Genomic DNA, 22,750 nt, shown 5'->3' on the forward strand with positions numbered 1-22,750 from the left:
AGGTAAATATACTAACGTAGAGAGAGAAAAGTTACTTGATTCCAAAACAAGGGAGGAAAAAAAGTGCAGCTGTTTTAACGCGTCTACAGCATGTTGCATAAACAAGGGAGATAAGTATATAAGCACTCCCTCAAGCTGCACCGCCGGCTTGTTCGCAGTCAAATTTCACACCAAAGGCAAACACTCCGAGCTGCATTCTGCATAATAGCATGCTTGGGTGCAGTACTTGGAATTTTTATTCAGAATCATTTGGAAGCACACTTCATCTGTGGCCGTGCTAGAGAGGAAGCACAGGTTTTCCCAGCTATGCAATGGCGCCTCTATCTGCCACTGCTACAGCAAGGCAGGGCACACACTGCATTTTGCTGTATCAGCCACAGATGGCGCCACCATTGTTCTCCCCGATAACTTTTATTTTTTTCTACATCGCCAAAGGCGACACGAAGTTGCACTTCATCCACCATGAAACAGGCAAGGAGCTGCACCCAAACATATTAGTAAACAAAATGCACCATAAAATATTGACTTTGCGTGAACTTTTAGCGTCAAGAGGCCAGTGGTTTCGCCGGAAGAGCTGTTTACATCCTGCTTCCTTATCTGCACAACATTTTCATAGAGCAGCCTAAAAATATATTGGGGCGGTATTCTGTGGGAGTCCACCTAGTCGACTGTCCATTTCGGCCACTGCTGACTGGATGTAGCTGTACAAGCGAGGAGGAGACGAGTGGCCCCAGCCAATCAGCAGCGGCTGAAATGGACAGTCCACTAGGTGGAATGCTACAGAATACCCCCCCTGTAGTACAAATGCAATGGATCAAAGTAAGTACAACAATGAAAGGACGATCATTTTGCTTCAGTCTTGAAAACATGTAACTTCCCAAGCATGCTGCAATGCAGCTCCAGTGAAAACAATTCTGGAAGCATTTATAACACAACACATTCGCACAGTGTCGCAGCATGAAATCCTCAGCCTGAAACACAGCACGAAACACAAACAATGTACATATATATATATATATATATATATATATATATATATATATATATATATATATATATATAAAGCAGACACATCAATGTTTGACAAACTCATTGAACATGCGAAAAGTTTGCCTTCTTGCAAAGAAAGACTTCTGTGTTCAGGGCAGGCCCATGGAGTTTTGGTTAACTACATCTCCTATGCCAGTACACACCTTGCACGCAAAGCCCTATACTAGTAAACAGACCCTGCACGACTTAAGAAAGTGCTGCAGTTTTTAAAGGGAAAGCACGGGCAGAGAACTGAGAGCCAGCCATATATACTGAACAAGGATGAAACGAAAACTTTGGTCCTTGCTTTTAGACAGCCCTCCTGCTTTATATGTGAGAAGATGCATAGCCAGCAGTCTGGCTTAAGCAGCAGCCAGAATGCTGGGCAGTGCCAGGGCTGCCATTGAAAGCAGCGCAGCCATTCAATCACTGCTGTTTTTTGAAAAGCCTCGGCAACGTACTTGCAATGTTTCGTGCACTCCCTACAGCCCACTTATGTGATTAATGCATTCAAATGTTAATCGCAGCTCAATCCTATTTAACTGAGTCACCACATTGTTCAGTGTAGTTAACGGTCCCCTTACAATGCCCTTACATCGTGAATATGAAACAAAATCCCTGTGAAAAACATTTTATCGCAGTAATCCTATGCAACAAAATCAAGGCCCCTCAAAATACTTTTGCGTGCATAATGAGCACTAAAATTTAAACAAATTTAAGTAAAAAGCAGAAGTGCAGGTTACACTAGAATTGTTTCCCCCTTACACATGGCTTCCAAGGCAATGCCATACACATTGCCATGTAGCTGCATTTAACGGCGAAATTCTCTCTGTCATGCAACTGTATTAGAATGCAAGGTTTGCACACAAATTCGTCTTCCACTGTACAGAAGCCACGCCACGTTTTAACAGCTAGCACAAGTAGCAGCAACAAAGACCAAACATGCCAGACAACATTGATTTTGAAGATCACCTTTTTCAAAAATTTAACACTGTGCAACCTGTGCTAGTCGCAAAGATAGAGTTTTTGTTTGCTCTCTCATTTGAAGTTGAACTGGACACACAAGTTGCATGCAGTGCTGGTTATATGTACACAAACAGAATAGAGCATGCCCGTGACCTAAGGCAGACTCTGCACCTTATACGCACTAGGAAAGCAAGTGGCACAAAGAGTAAGTACACATTAAACACTTCACAGCACCCTGGTGGACCATCACACTCAGTCCCGATGACTAGACAAAACACAAGAGCATTACTTTGACCCAGTGTAGCACTTGCACTGCCTCTGACCAGTGCCGGGGCAGTCAGGGAGCACACTCAGGGCAAGGTCTGGCGCAGTCGAGTGGCGATGGCCGGTCTGTTCACCACCTCTATGATGCGCCGCAGAAGCGCAGCCTTTTTGATCTCCACCAAGAGAACCTGCGCATCCCCACCAAGAACACATGAAGCGAGGTTTCGGTGAGCTTGCATCCATTTCTGCAGCACTTAGCAGCTACAGATTTCACATGCACGGCGAACAGCAGTATGAATCGCCCAAACCCGTTCGCCTTGCGTCAGGCGAATAACTGCCTGTTCACTGAGGCACATCACAGCAAGGGCTGAAGTGAGCTTACTTAAGAAGGCAAAGTGCGAAGAGAGGAAGGGGTTTTCATTGCCCTGATAGAAAAAAAGGCAGGATTGGTGCTGTGTGCGACAAAGATGAATGTTCACTGTAAAACTATAGTTCAGCAGAGTCATAGTCATGTGCTGGAATGCAAATTTAGAAATGAAGCTAAATGACCATATAAGGGAATGAGCAAAACATGAACAAGGCGAATGCAGGAGCCAACGTTTCGCCAAGTGGACTTGTCTTCTTCAAGGCGACGTATGCTTTCCTGGCCACAGTATATATAGGTGGGGTTCTTCTAAAGGGGAGAGGGTGTGAGGCGGGAGGATGCGGAAATGAGGAAAAATGTGTTAGCGTGTCGAATTGAGAGTAAAGGGAGGCTGTGTACAAGGTCTCAAAGCCAGGGCACAACCCCCCCCCCCCCCTTTCACCCCGGTCTGTAAACGCACGCGCGTTACCCGCCGTGTCACGGGCGTCTGACAGGCCGGCTGACAAAAAAAAAAAAAAAAAAGGAAAGGAAAGTGGAAAAAAGAAAGGGGAGGGGGGGATACGCCATGAAATCAGACTAAGTGTTGTTGCCTATAGCATGAAGTTTAGCATAGCGAATAGATTCTAAAGCTCCTTTTGAAACGTTTATGCCTATTGGTTGCAATGTCTTGAACTTGTGGATAAGGTATGATTCTCTGTATTTTCTTTGTCGTTCAGATCGGAAATATGACTGTTAAGTTCATCAAAGTTATGACCTGGTTGGTTTAAATGCTCGGCGACGGCTTTGGGAAGCTATTTAGCTGTGTCCGCGCGATGTCCGTTCAATCTGACGTTCATCGATTGTCCTGTTTCACCGATATATTATTATTCTGTAAGAAACAATATGTCGGTGAAAGAGGACAATCAATAAACGTCAGATTAAACGGACATCGCGCGGACACAGCTAAAAAGCTTCCCAAAGCCATCGCCGAGCATTTCAACCAACCATGTCATAACTTTGATGAACTTAAACTCTACATCTGACAGTCAAATTTCCGTTCTGAACGAGAAAGAAAATACAGAGAATCATACCTTATTCATAAGTTCACGACATTGCAACCAATAGGCATAAACGTTTCAAAGGGAGCTTTAGAATCTATTCGCTATGCTAAACTTCAAGCTATAGGCAACAACACTTAGTTTGATTTCTTGGCGTATCCCCCCCTCCCCTTTCTTTATGTTTTCCTTTCCTTTTCTTTCCTTTTTTTTTGTCAGCTGGCGTGTCAGACGCCCTTGACACGCCGGCTAATGCGTGTGCGTTGACAGACCGGGGTGGGGGTGGGGGAGGGTTGTGCCCTGGCTTTGACCTGGTACACAGCGTCCCTTTACTCACAATTCGACACGCTAACACATTTTCCCTAGTTTCCGCATCCTCCTGCCTCACACCCTCTCCCCTTTAGAAGAACCCCACCTATATATACCGTGGCGAGGAAAGCATACGTCGCCTTGAAGAAGACAAGTCCACTTGTCGAAACGTTGGCTCCTGCATTCACATTGTTCACGTTTTGCTCATCATCTTAAATTTCCATCTCCCGCATTCCCCGTCTTTTCTCCATATAACAGAATGACTTTTAAACTGACAGACACATGTCTGTCATCGTGCCTTTAGGGCTTCCTTCATATTTCCTTTGTGTTGATTGAGTGGGAAGCATGCACACCCATTTCCTCCCATGTATTTGCATCGTCGCGTTCGCATGTTGCGAATGCGTCGAGAGCTGGTGTAGACACGGGAGAGACCCACTACGCCCTCTCCCAGTCCTCCCTCGCTCTCGCGACATGCACCCTTCCGCCCCTACCCCCCGACTCGTGAGAAAAGGAATGGTACCGAACGTGTGAGGAGGACATTCCTCTCACAAAGGTAAAAAGGCATAAAATAGCGTCACCGGGGGAGACTCGCTCCCTGGTGCCTCGACCTTGAACCTATCAGTTACGGATACTTGCCGCAACCCGTTAGTGACCTCTTTGCCTGACTATAATGCACAACGAGGCAAGCCTATTTGTTACTTACTACAGAGTGGAATTCCCTCTGAAAGTGTTCCTTACTGCTCGTAACAAAAAATGTTAAATAAACACCGCTGGTTGTCTTATTCACCCAAACCTAACGTAGCTGAAATTACAAGCGCTACAGATCGGGAAGTACTATGGAATAACTGCGTGTGGCTAGATCCGGAGCTCGCCTTCAGCCCTAGTCTCACGCAGAGCGTACGCCCACAATTGGGATGACACAACAAAGCACTTCAGCTGTCTCTAGCATTTGTCTCTTTATTCTGTCCAGTCTTTGCAAACTGTTACATTTAGGTTCTCTGTTTCCATTGTGTGGAGCTGTTTTCACGACACTGTTAAGATACAGACCACTGATTAGCATTGGTCAAGTTCTTTGGGCACAATCACTTGCCGTCGCATTCTAATTATGGTACACCAGTGCACATCGACCATGCTACTGGACCCGCCAGACAGGCTGGCTATTCCTCCCTCGTGTGTCGCACGTGTAGCTTTTGTCTCCCCCCCCCCCCCCCCCTGTGCGACGTTTCCCGAAAGTGTACCTAGAGTTCAGCACGGTTTAAGGTAGTTGACCTTAGTCCCGAGAAAAGCTGCTTTGCAGCACTGGAAAGTCGTTCCAAGGACGACCAGGCAAGGAGGCAACGCTGGACGGATGCGGCCATCAGAAAATAGAGTCCAGGGAGTGTCCCCATTGTCCGAACATGGGGCCACTTTGAATGGACCCTACAATTGGATGAAAATAACGACACCTGCACGGGCTCGACGATTGGCTGAAAATGACAGAAAATGACGAACTGAAGAGGGTTATAAGCCAGAGAACCGTCGGAAAGGGAGAGACGTTCTTGCCACGGGCCAGAGCATACATTTTGCTTCCGGCTGCTGATGAATTTTTACTGTTATTTTACCTGTTTATAATTCTGTACATAATGTAAATAAACCTTAATTTCTCCAAGTCCCCCTCAATATCGGCCAACTCCCGCACTCAACGGCAAGATCCAATAAAACATATCAAGGCTCGCAGCAGCCCACCTGAGCACAGAAATGCTGGGAGCTGGCAAAAGTTCATTCCCTTTCTGAGCAGAGAGCACCAAATGCTGGCTTAAGTATGTCACACTTCCTTTCCTCTTTGAGCGCTAGAGCAAGGATCACCCCTAAGTTAAAGCAATACAAAACAGAACAGCTAAATCAACTTAAGAGTGATCAACAAAGTTTGCTTTCAAAACTACATTTTCATTACCTCTGCGGTAATAGGCTGGTTATCTGAAGAAAGAATGATTGTCAAAGTACCATTCCTAAATATTTTGTACCGAAACCCCAGCTCCCGTATATCAGTGTGACATTGCTGATTACAAAGTATGTTTTTGTATTTTGGTCATCTCGGTCCAGTTAAAGTTCTCAAACTTGTTAAGTTCAGCTTTTCACTCCTTCGGCACACAATACAGTCCATCTTTACAGCAGAAAAAATGAACTCACCAAAATCCATGACAGAGAAATTTAACGTGGCATTGCCACCAGTAATAGTTCATTTTTTCTGCCTTTTCTGGCTTAGTAAGCCTCTTGTCTTCTTGTGGCAAGAGTGGCACTTTTAATATGGTCGCTGACCAATAAGACAGACGTGCTTGATTATTCAGAAAGCTCTATGGCACTGCCTTACAGCCCTAACGACTTAATGTATAAGGACGACAGAAATTTCGGACAGCTTACAGCGTGCCATGCGATAATTCAGACTTTGATGGCATGGCCATTGCTAATTTGGTCACTGAGTTGAGCAGAAATAGCAACATCTTCATTTTCACATGCCACCAGCATGGCCGTTCGCCATGTCGCTGGCGCCTTGAAACCAACACTAGCGAAGTCTAGTAAATGTAGTAGCCGCCGATGAGAATATAATGCATGCATTCACTGTACTTTCATCTATCTGTAGCGACAGCATGACAATTGTCAAGATACGAGCCGTGCTTTTGTAGCCCAGCCTTCCACTCCATTCTATGCCACTCTTATCATCTGCCGTTCATGGCCAGCCGGTTCCACTGGTAATGTATGCAAATCGTTGCTCTGACTACTGACGAAGTGTATAAAGCATGAAACAGAATAGCACAAAAGGCATTGATAGAAAATCAGAGCCATGAAATGTCTAGGCCAAAGCAAGCATGTGTGCGTGAAGCAAAGCATCGGTAAACTTGGGCCGTATTCTTGGACAACCATCTTTGAAGATGCCTTAATTTTTGCAATACAGTTAACCCTTTGAGCGTCAATGATGTAAATATATGGCGCTGCGAAAAAGTCCAAAATGGTCGATGCCGTATATTTATGGCACCGTCTGTACACTTAAAACGCGTGCCGAGTTCCTAACTTTATTTTTCTGGCATGTGCTGCCACTTTGTGGGAATATACAGGGAATTTTTTTCTTGTGCCTCCCTTCCTAAGTTTTCGTTGAATTGTTTGTTTTAGAGCTAGTTTGCTCCAGCGCGTCTATATACTACCATTCGCGCGCGGGCAGGCGGCAGTTTGGGTTTTGTTCCATGGGTGGTTTAAGCTTCTTGCACTCGCAAAACTGATGGCTATCTCATTACTAATCGCTCAAAGGGCAACCACCTGTTTCTTGCTCGTTTAATGCTCACAGGGGTGCGCATAGGAAGGATGCCGCCGTGCACGCGTTTCCTTTTGTTTTCTTTTTTTGGAGAATGGCGATAACTAATTGCCTCTAGTTGGCGATGAGATGAAGATTAGCGCAAGTTTGTCACATGTTTTGCTTTTTTGACGGGCACACAACCACCGTTTTCCTGAGTGTGCTCACCTACGCAGTTCGATTATGCTACAGACGTAAATATTAGTGTAAGAGCAGGAACATTTGACACTGGTGATATATTCTCGTGTGCGCATTTTCTAAGCCTTATGTGTATAACAATGCATCAAATTTTTCATTCTTATAAGTTTATTTCCTTTTTATTGTTGTTATTCATGAATAAACAGTACATATATACCAACGCAAAATATTTTTTTGTCGCTTCACGGACATCCTAGACAACCAGTAGAATTCTTTGGTCATCCCTCCTCATTTGGTCGAGGAGTTTGATGAGCCATTCGGAAAAGAGTTCTCTGGTCATCCAGGCTCGTTTGTTGGCACGGTACAAGCAGTAAGCATGCAGAGCATGTTTGTTGGCATGGAGGTGACGCTTTTCATGCAGTGAGGCCTCGCGTTCTTGCCGATGACGAGCTATTTAATTTTCTTCATGCCTGTTGCATTGCAGCAGAGCAGGACTGTCACACAAAGATGCAACTTCTTCACTCCTTTGCACTGCTTCCCTTTCAAGTGCATCGACCAGTCTGGCAGGAGCTGATAAAAACATGTGGTCTCATCCGCGTTAAAAATATTGCTACACGCATGTGGTATTTGACTGTCTGAACGAGGCACGTGGGCGCCGTCACTCGAGAAAAGAGGAGGAAGAACGAACTGGGCTCGCGCGGTGAATCTAACCGGTCAGCACTGCAACCGCTGTTGTAAATATAACCTGTAAATAGTTGCTCGTCTTACTGACTTGTACTTTGCGTAACATTGTGGTGGAGGTGGAACGTTCTCGGTCCTCGCCACGGAGCTCCGAAGCGGCCACACCGTCGTCTTCTCAGCCATGGCTTCCCATGGAACCACCCCGTCGCCACCTACACCTGCGGCGCCAACCACAATGTATGTTACGGTCCCTAGTCTCCGTGATCCTGGGACATTCTCTGTTCAAAATGACGTTGACGTCGACGACTGGCTGAGCATGTTCTATAAGCGCGTTAGCCAAAGCCACCACTGGAACCCTACCATCATGCTTGCCAATTTGATTTTTTATCTGGACGGGATACCGTGTGTCTGGTTTCGCACCCATGAGATAGAGCTCTCCAGCTGGGACATTTTCAAAGTGCAGCTTCGTGGCCTATTTGGCAACCCGTCCGGTTGCCAACAGGCTGCACAAAAAGAGCTTGCCACCCGTGTCCAGTCGTCGACCGAATTGTATGTCTCCTACATACAGGAAGAGCTCGCGCTTTGCCGGAAAGTCGACGAGCACATGACCGAGGTTGACAAGGTGGGCCATATCCTAAAAGGCATCGCAGACGACGCTTTAAATTTGCTCATCTATAATGACGTTTCTACCGTCGACGCCATCGTCAAAGAATGCCGCTGCTTCGAGGTAGCCAAAACCCGCCGCGTCGTCCCACAGTTTTCCTGGCTCCCAAACACCCCTGCCCCGTCTTCTTGCTCTGCTCCTACCGTCACAGGGCCATTTCAAGAGAACGCCACACGTATCGTTCGCCGTGAGATTGAAGCGGCGAGTTCAACCCTCCTTCATCCACGACCCCCTGACGGTACCTTTGACCAAGCGGCCCCCACTATTTCTGTTATTCAAGCAGTTGTGCTGCAAGAAATTGCAAACCTTGGCATCCCTACCGCCTGCTCCGTCTCCCGACCTGATTTGGCACCCATTCCCATGTTTACAACCTGTAATGACCAGTATTTCGCTCCCAGACTATGGCATCCTGCTGAATGGCAAACCCCAGACAACAAGCCGATCTGCTTCCGCTGCCACCGCGTTAGTCATGTATCCCGCCACTGCCGCATCACCTGGATGCTGCCGTAGTGGAGCTCATTCCCTGCTCCTGAACAACGTGAATAACGCCGAAGGTGAATAACGCCGACGCTCGCCGTTATTCACTTCGCCGTCTGTACCCTACTTCTGATGCCCCTGACAGCCGCTCCTCCGTGCGATTGCCGTCACCTCAACGCCGTCGCTCCCCATCACCCCAACCTCGCCGCTTTTCCTCACCAAACCGAAGGACGGAAAACTAGGCCATGCAGCTCTTGGAGGTAGTGCTGCATCATGTCATGTTCGTCCTGTCCAAATCCTCCATTGATACTCCTCACCAACATGAACCTAATTGAAGTAGACGTAGATGGTGTTCCGTTGATGGCATTAATTGATACTGGAGCCCAAGTGTTCACAATGAGCGCTAACCTATGTCGTCACCTCAAAAAAGTTCTTACACCTGTCATCAATTGAGCCGTACGTGTCGCCAATGGCGGCACTGTTGCCGTCAGGGTATGTGCACTGCTTGCATAGGAATTGCTGGCCGCCAAGTTCCAGTCCTGTTCACCGTGCTGACCAGTTGCCCTCATGACCTAACCTTCGGGCTCGACTTTCTAACGACGCATTCTGCCCTCATCGACTGTTCCACCGCTACACTGTGCCTCGAGCTTCCTCTTCTTTCAGACGTTCACCCTGAATAACCGAACACCCTCTGCACTACAGCATTTGTTCGCTTACCTCCAAAAGCTCTAAGCTTCACCGAATCGGCCTCAACGACAACTGTGCCTGATGGCGACTATGTCGTAGCACCTATTCATGATGTCCTCCTGGTGTGCGACATCTCTGTGCCATACTCTGTCGTAACCCTGGCCGCTAATCGGATGTCCCCCTGTTATCAATTTTGGCTTGACGAAGCAAGTGTTACCTGAAGGCATAGCGGTGGCCACGCTCCGGTCAGTGACAGACAACCACGTAACTGTTTTTGCAGCCGACGCGTCTCCAGATCCTCCTAATTACCCGCAGGACGCCTTGAACCTTGACGCCCCTTTGCGTCCCATGGTCACTCTGGACCTCGCACCTGACCAAGCAGCCGCCCTATATCGCCTTTTGCTTTCCTACTGTGACATATTTGACACCGACAATCGACCACTTGGTCAGACATCCCTTGTTAAGCATCGGATAAACACTGGCGATGCTGTTTCCATTCACCGCCAACCGTATTGCATGTCCATGGCAGAGCGGCAAGTTATTCAGCAGGAAGTAAACAAGATGCTTGCCTTCGTCGAGTCCTTGGGCGTCGCTGATTGTGCTCGTCAAAAAGAAAGATGGCATGTGGCATTTCTGCGTTGATTTCCGCTGCCTAAACCGAATTATTAAAAAGGACGTTTACCCATTACCATCGACGACGCTCTTGATTGTCTTCACAGTGCCAAATACTTTTCATCCATCGACCTTTGATCTGCTTATTGACAGATTTTCGTCGATGAGCAAGACCAAGAAAAGACTGCTTTCATCACTCCAGATGGCCTCTACCAATTCAAGGTTATGCCGTTCAGTTTATGCAATGCCCCTGCCACGTTCGAACGGATGATTGACTCTCTGCTTCAAGGTTTCAAATGGTGAACTTGCCTTTGTTACCTCAGCGACGTCCTTGTGTTTTCTCCTACATTTGAGATGCACCTTGAGCGCATCGCAGCTATCCTTGAAGTCTTCCGCAAGGCTGGGCGCCAATTGAACTCATCGAAGTGCCACTTCGGGCACCGACAGATTACAGTGCTAGGCCATCTCGTCTGTGCTTCCGGAGTACAACCCAACCCGGAGAAGGTTCGAGCAGTAATGGCTTTTCCTGTACCTCAGTCTGCCAAAGACATCCGGAGTTTTGTGGGGCTCCGTTCTTATTTCTGACGGTTTGTGAAAGATTTCACAGCAATCACTCGACCCCTTACTGAACTTCTGAAGAAAGACGTCCTTTTACGTGGGGTTCCCCTCAGGCTGCCCCATTTTCATGCCTTATCACAATTCTCACCAATCCACCGGTCTTGGCCCACTTTGACCCCTCCACACCTATAGAGGTCCAAACCGATGCCAGTGGTTGTGGGATCAGCGCCGCCTTATCGCAATGCCAACACGGACACGATCGCATTACAGCCTATGCTAGCCAGCTCCTGACAACTGCAGAGCACAACTATTCGATTACTGAGTGCAACTACATTGCTCTCGTCTGGGCTGTTTCAAAGTTCCGCCCATATTTATATGGCAAGCCCTTCTCAGGAATCACAGACCATCATGCACTCTGTTGGCTTTCGTCGCTCAAGGATCCTACTGGCCGGCTTGGTCGTTGGGCCCTCCGACAAGAATATCCCTACACAGTGACCTACAAGTCGGGATGCCAACACCAGGACACAGATTGCCTCTCTCGTTACCCAGTCGAAGACGCGACCTCTACGTCTGATACTGACACCGACGCCTGTGTTCTGTTTTTCCACTGCTCCATGTTGCCGATGAGCAGTGCCATGACCCGTCCTTGCTTATCATCATTGACCGCTTGGAATCGTCACTTACCAACACTTCCTTTTGCTTATTCACACTTCAAGATGGCTTACTATACCGCCACAACGTTCACCCCGACGGCCCTGCATTACCCCTTGTGATCTCTAAACACCTTCGCTTGGCAGTTCTCCACGAATTCCATGACCTCCCCACTACCGGTCACCTATCGACAATTTCTGGACAAGGTATAGTTAGAATGAGTATATACAGCAAAAATTACGCCTGCATTGAACAAAAATAGCAGCGACTCCCGATATATTGAACGTCAAGCGGCAGAAAAGTGACCCCAGAAGTTGGCTTTCCCTCGCAGTGGCGGGCAAACCCGGCGGCATGGCTCCATCCAACCGCTCTCCCTAGCGTGACCGCGCTGCGTTGAGCGAGCTGTCGATAACCCCCCTGCAAGAAATGATCCTGGCCCACCCGCAACGCTTGCTCAGACAGCCAATCAGAGGCTCTTGTGCCCTCGTCATGCAAGATGGTGAAAGTGCAAGTTGTCTCGCTGCTTTTCTGGATCATTGGGTGAGTGCCTTGTGGACCTTCTCCCGAAGTCACGGAATACCCACAGTGTTGCCATGATGGAGCGGCAGAATTCGCCTTTCATCATGAAGCTTGAAATCATAAATCGGGTCGAAAGTGGTCAGAAGTCGGATGCCCCCGCAGCATGCAAGATTCCGAGGAGCATTGTCAGCACGATCTTGAAGAATAAGGAGGAGATTAGGGCTAAAGCGGCCAAGCTTGCGACCTGGTGCCCGTGGCACCTGACGCGTACGCACGGCCATGTACGAGTGGTTCAGCCGTGCTGGCTTCCGCGTGCTCGGTGATGACTGTAAATTCTGATGAATGCGACAAAGCCGTTGCCGATGTTGCCGAGGTTTGGAGTGAGCTGTCAGAATTTCCGGAAGCTGTTGAAAAATCAACGGTGGACGAGTTTGTGAGTGCAAATGATAGTGTCTCAACCACAGGAGAGCCAAAAAACAGACTACATTGCCGACATCGTACCGAGCACAAGTGAAAGTGGGCACAATGAGAAAAGCAACGATGGACCTTTGCCTACATCTTCCGAAGTGAATGGTGCGTTCACACTAGTTCGTTGATTCTGCACGAATGCGGAAGGTTGCGGCCTTAGCTTCTCCAACTCCTTAGACAATGCGGAGAAGTGCGTGCGTGCGTCGGAGGCAGCGGAATTGCCCAAGCAGAATAAAATGCAGGACTATTTCATGTGAAAGTAACCTAGTTTCATCAATAAAGTGATTTTATAAATGGTATGTGCTTTTATGACACCCTATTATTTAGTAGGCTTATGTCGAATTATGCTATATATCGAACTGATAGGCGTTTTTCTGCGAGTTCGATATGGCCGGGTTCAACTGTACTTTATTTAACTTTTTAAAACTCCTTGTACATAGAACACATCGCATTTAGATCTCCAATATAACAAAGTGTACTTATATACAATATCAATATTATGAAATTTCATTGCCGCCGCGAAACAATACATAGACAATAAATGGAAACAGCTGCGGACGCAGATGGTAAATTAGTTAAATTACAAGCGGCTGCTGGCAAACGCACTACTCAAGCATATTGCACGACCAGGAGCAAACATCAAAGTGGAGCGGTGTCATGTTTCATATTAAGTAAAGGCGATAAGCTTTTATCGTGCCTCACACGCTGTATGCTTTGGTGTGAATGAAAGCTTGCGAGAGTGAGCCAAGAAGGATGGTGCCTTGATCTGCGCCGTCTTCCCACGCGAGCAATGGAGGAGGGGAGCAAGCTTGCAGTAACACACTCAAGCGTGCGTGAGGAGGGGGGGGAGGGAACGGCAGCACATACAGCCTGTGCACTGTGTTTTAAAGGTAAGCTGCCTTGTGTGCAAAGAGCAGGCAGGCCGAGATGGTGTAGCGTTTAGAACTGGAGGCGTAACCTCAACCTTCAGAGACTCGTTGAAGCAAGCTTTTCACGATAGCGTTGTCCCACTGCAGGCAATGCTATCAGCTGCGAGGGTGAGTGGAACCGAAGGCATGCCTAGCTTTGCTTCGTGCCGTTGTTGTGAAGATATCATCGACACGGCATGAAACTGTCTTTTGTCGCAGACTCCCAAATTCAATGCTTCAACTTCATGCACTTTCCGGTGTCTGAATGACTACCTATTTGTGTATCTGTCTGTCTGTCTGTGTCTCTGTTTTCCTGCCAACTTGCATCACTGGGTGATTCATGGTCTCATGGGCAGAGCATCATGGCTGATGTTCTGAGGAAACCAGGTTAAAAACCAACCATTAGACCCACTGGGTTTACTGGGTTTGTGCCACTCTTCAAGTGACAAAATAACCTTCTAAAATTTCTCCACTGCTGGGAGGAATTGAACCCGCATTACGTAGTATATTCACATAATCTTGTCTGATTATATCGGGTGCGCGAGGCATTTGAGGACGCGGCTTAGAATTGCCATAGGTATTGACATTCTCGTTCCATCTGCCTAAGCACTTAACATCGTCCATGCCAACCCCTCTGTCACCTGTCGAGCAAATTTAAACCATGGTCTCAGTCTGGTGCTGGAGACGAAGCTGTGCTTGGAGATCACTACCTTCTTGAATGTACAAAATGGTTTGTGTTCTGGCTGAGACAAGAGTTCGTGGCCAATCAAGACCTGTGACAAAGTTACGATTGGGCACTACCAGTGGTCAGATGCCACTAAGAAGGTTGAATTTCTCCAGAAAATGGAGGTCATGATAAGAGAACCCTGAAAAGCCTGATTATCGCCACTGACAATCAGCTTCAAGTGGCAGATTAACCTTTTAAACCCAGAATTAATTCCAGAAAAACATACTTAAAGGCGGTTTTCCATCAATGTCGACTGTAACTCATCTTTGGTGGATGGAGCAGCGCACTGGGCTGAACGAATTTCACTCATCATTGGTGATATTGGTACAACTTACCGTGAGGAGTACAGCTTGGGATTGGGGGTTAAAGGGTTAAAAAATCAAGCTTCCTGTGCATGATTTCGTTAGGCACCACTTCCAAGTTACAGATTAGCTTGCACCCACACCCGTGTCACCCAAGGACGTCTGGCTGCGAACTTCTGCAGCCACATCACCCTCATTATGGCATCCTAGTTCCGAATATCTAAACCCGTGAGCTGCTATGTATGGCAGGCGTCACTGAGAGAAAGACAAACAAACAGCCATACAACGACAAAAACTCTCTAAAACTTGTTATTTGGAAGCACTGCACAACATCAACACGCACTATCTAGACCGAATATATAGACATTGTTGAATCCTAACTCAGTCACTAATTGAGGCTGTCATAAATTGAGGCTGGAGATGGTCGTATTTAACTGTCTTATAAAAAAGCAGCAAAAGAAGCACTTTCGAACGAGTGTACAGAATCGTGTCTGAAATATCAATGCTATTCCTGAAGTGGTCATTACGTCCTCAAATACCTTGCATACCTGATACATCTGCACCCATGGTAAATGCAGGCTTCGTGGCAGCGCCACTCGATGGCGTAGCATGGCTAGAGCAAATAAAGCCCCTCAATTTTCCAGAAGTAGTGCCATTCTTAGATCTTTCAGCAACCCCGCTCGCCCTGGCGTTTCCTCCTCCATCCCTCCTGTCGCCCCAGCCTCCTCCTCTCCCCCATTGGCTGATCTGTGTCATGTGAAAGCACGCGTCACGCTTTGGTATATTTTTTTGCATGCTCCAACTGCCATTGCTGCTCAGTACTACGAAAGTATGCGCAGATTGATTGATCACGGGAGGTCGCGGGATCAAATCACGGCCGCGGTGGCCGCATTTTGATGGAGGCGATATGCAAAGACGCCAGTGTCCCATCCATTTAGGGCACGTTAAAGAACCCCAGCTGGCCAAAATTAATTTGGAGTCCCCCATTACAGCATGCCTATAATAATATCGTAGTTCTGGCACATAAAAACCAAGAATCAATTTTCTTTTTTTTTCTGTGTCTTGTGTACGTTGAGTGTTCCAGTTGAAGCAACACTGCTTCACTGCAAAAACTTACAACGCAAAAGGATACAGACGCACGTATATACAGATATAAAATGAGCACTTCAACAAAAGTGCTAATGAGGGGGAGGCGGGATAATTATTTTCGGAACCTCTGTTCAGTTATGCCATCAAGTTAGTTCTTGCTATCAAATTCCAACCACTTGCACTGTAATAAAATAAATAACGATTCCATGTGCTGGTATGTTGTTCAAGTTATCATTACTGTCTACGTGTGACAACGTTGCTCCTGGCCGCCACAACCCGTGCATGAGCTACACACATCTGTAAAAGGTGCGGAGCAGAAGCGTTGCCAGGCACTGCTGGCGCCAGACAGTTGGAATCTCTCCAAGCCGGCCAAACAAAAGTATCCTGCAGGTACGTAAATGAACCTACGAAACCATGTACACATACTTTCACATAGTGAAAGCCTGAAACTGAGGTAATTACGTGCGTGTTTGAGCACACCGAGTGCATGCGTCATATTTCAACAACACGAATTCTCAACGTGCGGGCACTTCACGCCTTAAATAATGGTCCTTTTCTTTATTTTCTTACGCAATTCCAATACGACATTATTAAGGCCATTTACCGACTGACAAAGGAAAACGCCACCTCAAAAAACTGCTCCACGGGGCTCGAACTAACTTTTCCACGGATTTCCTCCGGTAGCATGTTAGCCGTCGTCTGCTACGGCAGGGCCAGCATAGGCGTCACCACTGTCGAGGCCACGCCGAGCGTGGGAGTGGAGCGGAGGAGGAGGATAGTGGTTGGCGCTACTTTTGTAGATAGAGGAGCTTTAAGAGCGAAGCGCGTAAGAAGAGCCCAGCTCCATACACGCCTTGTCCACGGCACGTTTTGGCGATGCAAATGTGTCATGTCGCTACATTGTTACAATGCTAAGTGCATTAAAGGGTCCCTGAACCACTTTTTATCACAGTGCAGAAAGACATTTGAAGTGAAGATAGGCTATTTCAGAACCACCTTGCTGCAAAAAGTACTTCAATGCATTCAGCAGAAGCGGAGTTATCGGCAATCAAACACGGCCTCAGCTGTGCTCCCCTTATTGCTCCAATGCCTTGCACTGCGAAGGCTACGGTGGAGACGTCACCGTGGCGCGCAGTTCAAATTTCCGATTTGGTGCCTATGCCGCGCTAAACGTAAGCCAAACGCGGCTGTCCTCAGACAGCCGCAGTGCGCTGTGGCAGCACTCGTGGTGGCACCTCGCGGCAGCCGCAGTGTAGCCGAGCGCAGTAACCAATAGCAATCGCATATTTGAGTGTGCTTTATGACGAAATAGAGCATACAGAAAAGAGCAAGGATCATGGGGTTTTTGAAACGAGAGCGTTTTTAAAGAAAAGTGACTTCGCGCTCCGCTTGCGAGCTCCACAGACCACGTATGACAGCAGAACTTGGCTCAGATGTTCACAACAGCGTATGCTACCCGCGGACTATGTTATTTTACCAAGCCCGAGGGGTGGTTCAGGGCCCCTTTAACGTCACCATTTATTGTAAGATGGATTTTGACATAATTTGTTTTTCTCTTTAGTGTTTCTCTAAAAGCAAGATTACAGAGCACTACTAACTTCGATTACTGTTTTAAAGAACTGCTTTTCCATTTCCAACAGGTTTTTCTTGTATCTTTCTTCAACTGACATCAAGTTCCGAAGCTCACCTGGCCATTGCGCGAGACAACCATGAGCCCGCAAGTGGGTGTGATCGAGGCAGTGAACGTGATGTCGGGACACACGACGTGCAGACAGAGTGGCGTCACCGTCTCCAGGTCGCACAGGTGAACGACCCCGCACTTGGTCAGCACGTACACCAGGCCCTGGCTGCTGGACACCTGAACAGAAAGCCCACCATTGCCACATGATCACATGCCACACACCGATGATTAGAGGGACACTAAAAGGAAACACTAACTCAGTTTAGAGACTAAAAAAGTACCATTTGAAAGCTATTTTCATTAATTTCACGGTAAAAGGTTGATTACTAGAATAGAAGATGATGGCCAAACTATAGTTTCTTGAATTTCGCACTGAAACTTCATCAATGGCGCTCAAGTGTGACGTCACAGATTTCAATGTGTCTTCTCACATATTGGCCCCCTTGTGCAGCAAAAGTGTGCGAAACTTGGAGAGTTTAATCTTTTGCTCTTTTAGAATGCAATATATAGTCCATCTTACGTGATGAAAATCAACAAAGCCTGAGCACTTACATTTAATTTTAGCCGTTTTCTGGCTTATAAAGATACCTTTCATGGCAAGCGTGGCTCTTTTGGTATTTTTTGAAAAGTCATTAACTGTTGCACTAAACTTAATTTCCTTTTTAGCATCCATCTAATTAGGTGTAGGGTTGTGCAAATAGTAATTTTTGAGACTGAATCTAATAAGAAACAAAAATAGTGCTGAAAGTGAACCAATTGAATATAAAATTTTTTCTTATAGTGTTTGAATAATTGACAGCCTTTTTAAGCATTAATATAAATCAGTATTGACATCCAAGTATTTGTTACATTAGCAAGTTTGTGTCATTGTACTGCCCGTTATGAAGTACTGTTTATCAAAAGCCTGAATGGAATGGTATAAACAGATAAGCAGGATTCTTCAGAGGATCCATGGTTTTGAATTAGCAGAATGAACGTTCAAAAAGCAATCTCGACAGCCCATTAGCATCTGTGTATATCTTCGAGAATACAGTGAAAATTCGCGGTTGACTGCAGCAATGGCAGAACAGAGAAAGCACTATTTCTCGATCGCTGTAAATGGTTCCTGTGTGATATCGAAATGGTTGCAATCGACCATATTTAGATTTAACCCTGCGAGAACACAGTTCCGGCATTGATAAATAGCAACGAGCAATACCTATTGCCAAAGTCATGTCTGACTGAAGCTTGAGTATGAATGATTGTAATTTAGCTGGAATAACCTGGCCAGCTCAGCGACACAGCACGCTACTTAACTTCTAGTTCCTTATATCCACTATGGCAGAGGTGAAATGTGCTTCATTTTTGCTTAAGTTTCATGTTTAATCGTGCACAGCTGGCAATGTGAAGTAGTTGACAACTATTTAAAGAATGTTCACATTTGTGGATAGTGACTATTCCATCTGAGGACCCGAATCAAATACAGACAACATTCAATTTGTTATCTAAAAGTTCTGAATACTTACACACCCATAATTAGGGGCTTTATGCACGTTACGTTAGCAAAAGTAACACTGCAGACATAAGCATGCACCGTAAATGGCTGGGAAAGAATGCGCCAAAACAATGGCTATTGCCTTGGAACTCATTTGCATCACATGGCGAGTTCTATGTGGCTGTCCATGGACAAGGGGTCAACTCTTTCGTTACCGCACCTAGAGAAATCGATCAATTTGATCGAAAGTTATTCTAGGCATTGCTACACATTTCCATTGCAATTCTTCTACCAACAATGACAAGCACCATCTCAAAAACTTCAACTGTTCATCCGATTTGACAATTTTACAACAAAACAACACAACATTGATGCTTTGGTGTACTCGGCAACATAAATTGTAAAATTGTACATATGGTAATGCAAGGCGATTTTTTATTCTTTACAAGATTTATTTTCATTCGCTTGATGAAGACAGGTTAATTTTTGTTGGAGAAAATTAAGGGCCAAATGTGCCTTGAATGAATCTTGTGGCAGAACAACAGCTCAGTTACATCAGTGTAACATTGCGGATTTCAAAGCATTTTCTAGTATTTGAGTCGTTCTTGTGCACAGAAAGTTCTGGGAACTTGCTAGGTAGAGCCTTTGCTTCCTTTAGCGTGCAGTGCCATCCGTTTTCACAGACACACAATTAACTAAAGCCGAGTATAAGCTGTCAATATCTATGGCATCACAGTGGGCTGGTGTGGCAAAATTCAGCGCAGCATTTTACCACCCACCCCTAGTTTCTTGCATCCTTCCTTGACCACTAAGCCTCCTCTCGCTACAAGAGAAACCTTCTTGCTATTGCAAAAGCGTAATTTACTAATTAGAAGTTAGAGGACCCATTAACCCCCTTAAGCTGGAAAATCCTTTTTATTGTAGCAGCTGTGTGCCACTCTATAGTGAACACAGAGCTGCAAAAATTTTTCAGAATGATGTAATAACGAGGTCACAAGCATTCGATGAACGACTACGTGGCTGCTCTGTTTCTCACTCTCCTTCGCAACCATCTCCGCAGGCACACCCTCCTGCTTACTCACTAGTTCCGTGCAGTGCAGCAAAAGCTATGTGCAGCGTCGCAGAACCAGAAGGGCTCCTCTCATTGCCCTCTTCACTACGCCACCTGCACAGTAGCGTCACAGAAGGATAAGTGGCACATAATGGGCGAGCCCCCCTTCTTTTCAGGACACATGGCCAGCTGTCGACAAATTTGGCAATTTCTTCTCTTGCCGACTGACCAATCGACACCTTTTACCCAGGTGACATCACGCATACGACCCGGCTGGCATCACAATGCATGAAGAAGATACCAGGGAAGCCCGGAGGGGAGCATGGCATTGTTGTTAATGGGGCCCTGAACTGCCCCTTGGGCTTGGTGAAAAAACACAGTCGGCAGATAGCATACACTGCTGTGAACACGTTGGACCAATTTTGCAGTCAGGCATGGCGCATGGAGCTCGCAAGCGGAGGGGTGAGTCACCTTTTTCTCACATTCTATTTTCAACAGAAGGCTTCTCCTCATTTTTTTCTGGCTACTATGTTTCATCATATAGCAGATTCCCATACACAGCTGCTATTGGTCAATAGCTGACATCAATCAAGAAGGGTGTTTGGATCAGTCCGCTTCTTCCTACTGTTACTGTTGTTACTCTTTTCTACTGTTATTGTTATTAACACAGTTTAATAAACAGGCTGCAGTAACCAAAAATCCGCTTTTGAATTTCAATTGCAATTACATACTTCTGGAAGAAGCCGACTATCGTCTGCTCACACTCGGCCGCAGCTGCCTGCATACAAATTAAACTTTGGCCACCCTGCTTATCAGTGTCGTCGCCATTGGGTCTAGTTAACTTGTACTAGAAGAGTCGGGATTCGATTGTTGGGATAGTTGGTTTTCTATAGCTGAACAAAAAATTAAATTATGGGGTTTTATGTGCCAAAACCACCTTTGATTATGAGGCACGCCGTAGTGGAGGACTACGGAAATTTCAACCACCTGGGGTTCTTTAACGTGCACCTACATCTAAGTACACAGGTGTTTTCACATTTCGCCCCCATCGAAATGCAGCCGCCGTGGCCAGGATTCGATCCCGTGACCTCATGCTCAGCAGCCCAACACCATAACCACTGAGCAACCATGGCAGGTTATAACTGAACAAGTAACTTAGCGCAATAAACACCAGAGAACACAAGAGAGGTGGACAAAGAGAAGCATGCACTTCTCCTTGTCTACCTTTCATGACTTCTGTGGTTTTTATTGTGCTAAATTACTTGTTCAGTTAATTTTTAATAGTTTTAAACACTCAACTAGTCTCAAAACATGTAAAACTTAAAGTCAGACCACACATACACTTGCCAGCGCATGCTCACTCCTAGTCACTCCTGGCTAGATGCCTTGGCAGACATGGCTTCGTATTGAGCTATTGACAGCGCTTCAAAATGTGCAAGGTCGATATGGCTACTATCCGTCGGTCAAGCTGGTGCAGAACAAAGTCGGTTGTGGGGATGCACGATTCTCACGCATCCCCTGATACGTTGTTTTCCCGCATAGCTCCCATCTCCTGTAATCCGGCTTCGCCGCGTGGCCTGGGGCCCGCGGCGGTCGGTGTGGCTGAAGCGCAGTACGAGAGATGGCGCGAGTGTTGCGCTGCTAACGCCGCCTCACGGCGGGGTTACTTGGGCGCGGAAAGGAGACGGCGCTTCCTCTTTGGTTCGGGATTGGCAGGTTGCACGGACGTTCCGTGAGTGCACCGATCCATGCTTCTGCGAGACCGTCTAGCGAGGCCTCGTTGGAACGCGCCACTGTTCGCGTGACCGTACGCGCGAACGACCAGGCGTTGGGATCCAGCATGGGGCGAACATATTCGCTCACTATCCGGTCGCGGTGAGTCGGACTTCCTAAATTTGTCGCGCGCCTATCGGCACGTTTTGGGGATAGCAACTCTGCTAACAGGCATTGATCTATGAAAGGTGCAATAAATGCCCTTGTGATTGTTTGCACTACTGTGTTGTCGTTCCTTTGTTCCTGTCATTTCTGTTTGCCATATTTGCCAAAGATAATCATTACAGTATTCTGGGCCGCTATTTTGTAGCGATGCCTTATGCCCTATTCTATGCTATTCTTATCATCCGCCACACACAGCCGTCTGATCCCGTTGATAATGTGGGCAGACCGTCGCTCTGACCACTGGCCAAGCGCGAAAAACCTGAATAGGCATAGAATCGGCAAAGGCATCGCTACAAAATACCGGCCCTGTACATGATGCATGAATTTAATTTAAAATGAGTAAAATGCAAGAGGTAGTTTAGGGACCCTTTAAATTATTACCCCTATGTGGCATCCCTCTAAAGAAAGCTCATTAAAATGAGCAAAACAAAAACCCCAGCTGACCTGCAGACACACAGGGAAGTCGAACTTGTCGAGGGGGTCGAAGAACTCCAGCGTCTCGGCGATGGGCCCGCGTAGGGCGCCACCCGTGCTGGCAGGCGGGCCCAGCTCGGACAGGTGGAGCCGGCCCTCGGGCCGCTGTCCAGCGGGTCCCCTGTCGGCCAGCAGCAGCAGCTGCGAAGCGTGTGCCTGGCCCTGGAACTGGTGCCTGCACAGCTGCGCACACTGGCCGGGCAGCAGCTGGCTCACTCGCCGGTCCACGCTGTACAGCTGGACCAGGCCAGAGACCACCTGCTCCTGCACGGCCCAGGGAAGGAGCCGGGACAGACAGACGACACTCTCGCTAGCTTTCCCTTTGGATGTGAAGAACTTTGCCTTAAGGTGTGGCTTCAT

The 22,750-nt window shown here is 46.9% G+C and overlaps 1 protein-coding gene across 1 annotated transcript in view; it reads right to left on the reverse strand.

The window, feature by feature from the left end:
- Window positions 1-1,067: 1,067 nt before the first annotated feature.
- Window positions 1,068-22,750, reverse strand: part of LOC142576448 (clathrin heavy chain 1-like) — a 43,439-nt gene continuing 21,756 nt past the window's right edge. The window contains exons 6-8 of the mRNA XM_075686587.1: window positions 22,361-22,654; window positions 17,460-17,630; window positions 1,068-2,447 (exon numbers count right to left, since the gene is read on the reverse strand). Coding sequence (XP_075542702.1) covers window positions 2,346-2,447; window positions 17,460-17,630; window positions 22,361-22,654 — 567 coding nt within the window. The 3' untranslated portion in view covers window positions 1,068-2,345. The remainder of the gene's footprint in view (window positions 2,448-17,459; window positions 17,631-22,360; window positions 22,655-22,750) is intronic.

Source organism: Dermacentor variabilis, chromosome 3 (assembly GCF_050947875.1).
Source record: "Dermacentor variabilis isolate Ectoservices chromosome 3, ASM5094787v1, whole genome shotgun sequence".
Lineage (NCBI taxonomy): Eukaryota > Metazoa > Arthropoda > Arachnida > Ixodida > Ixodidae > Dermacentor > Dermacentor variabilis.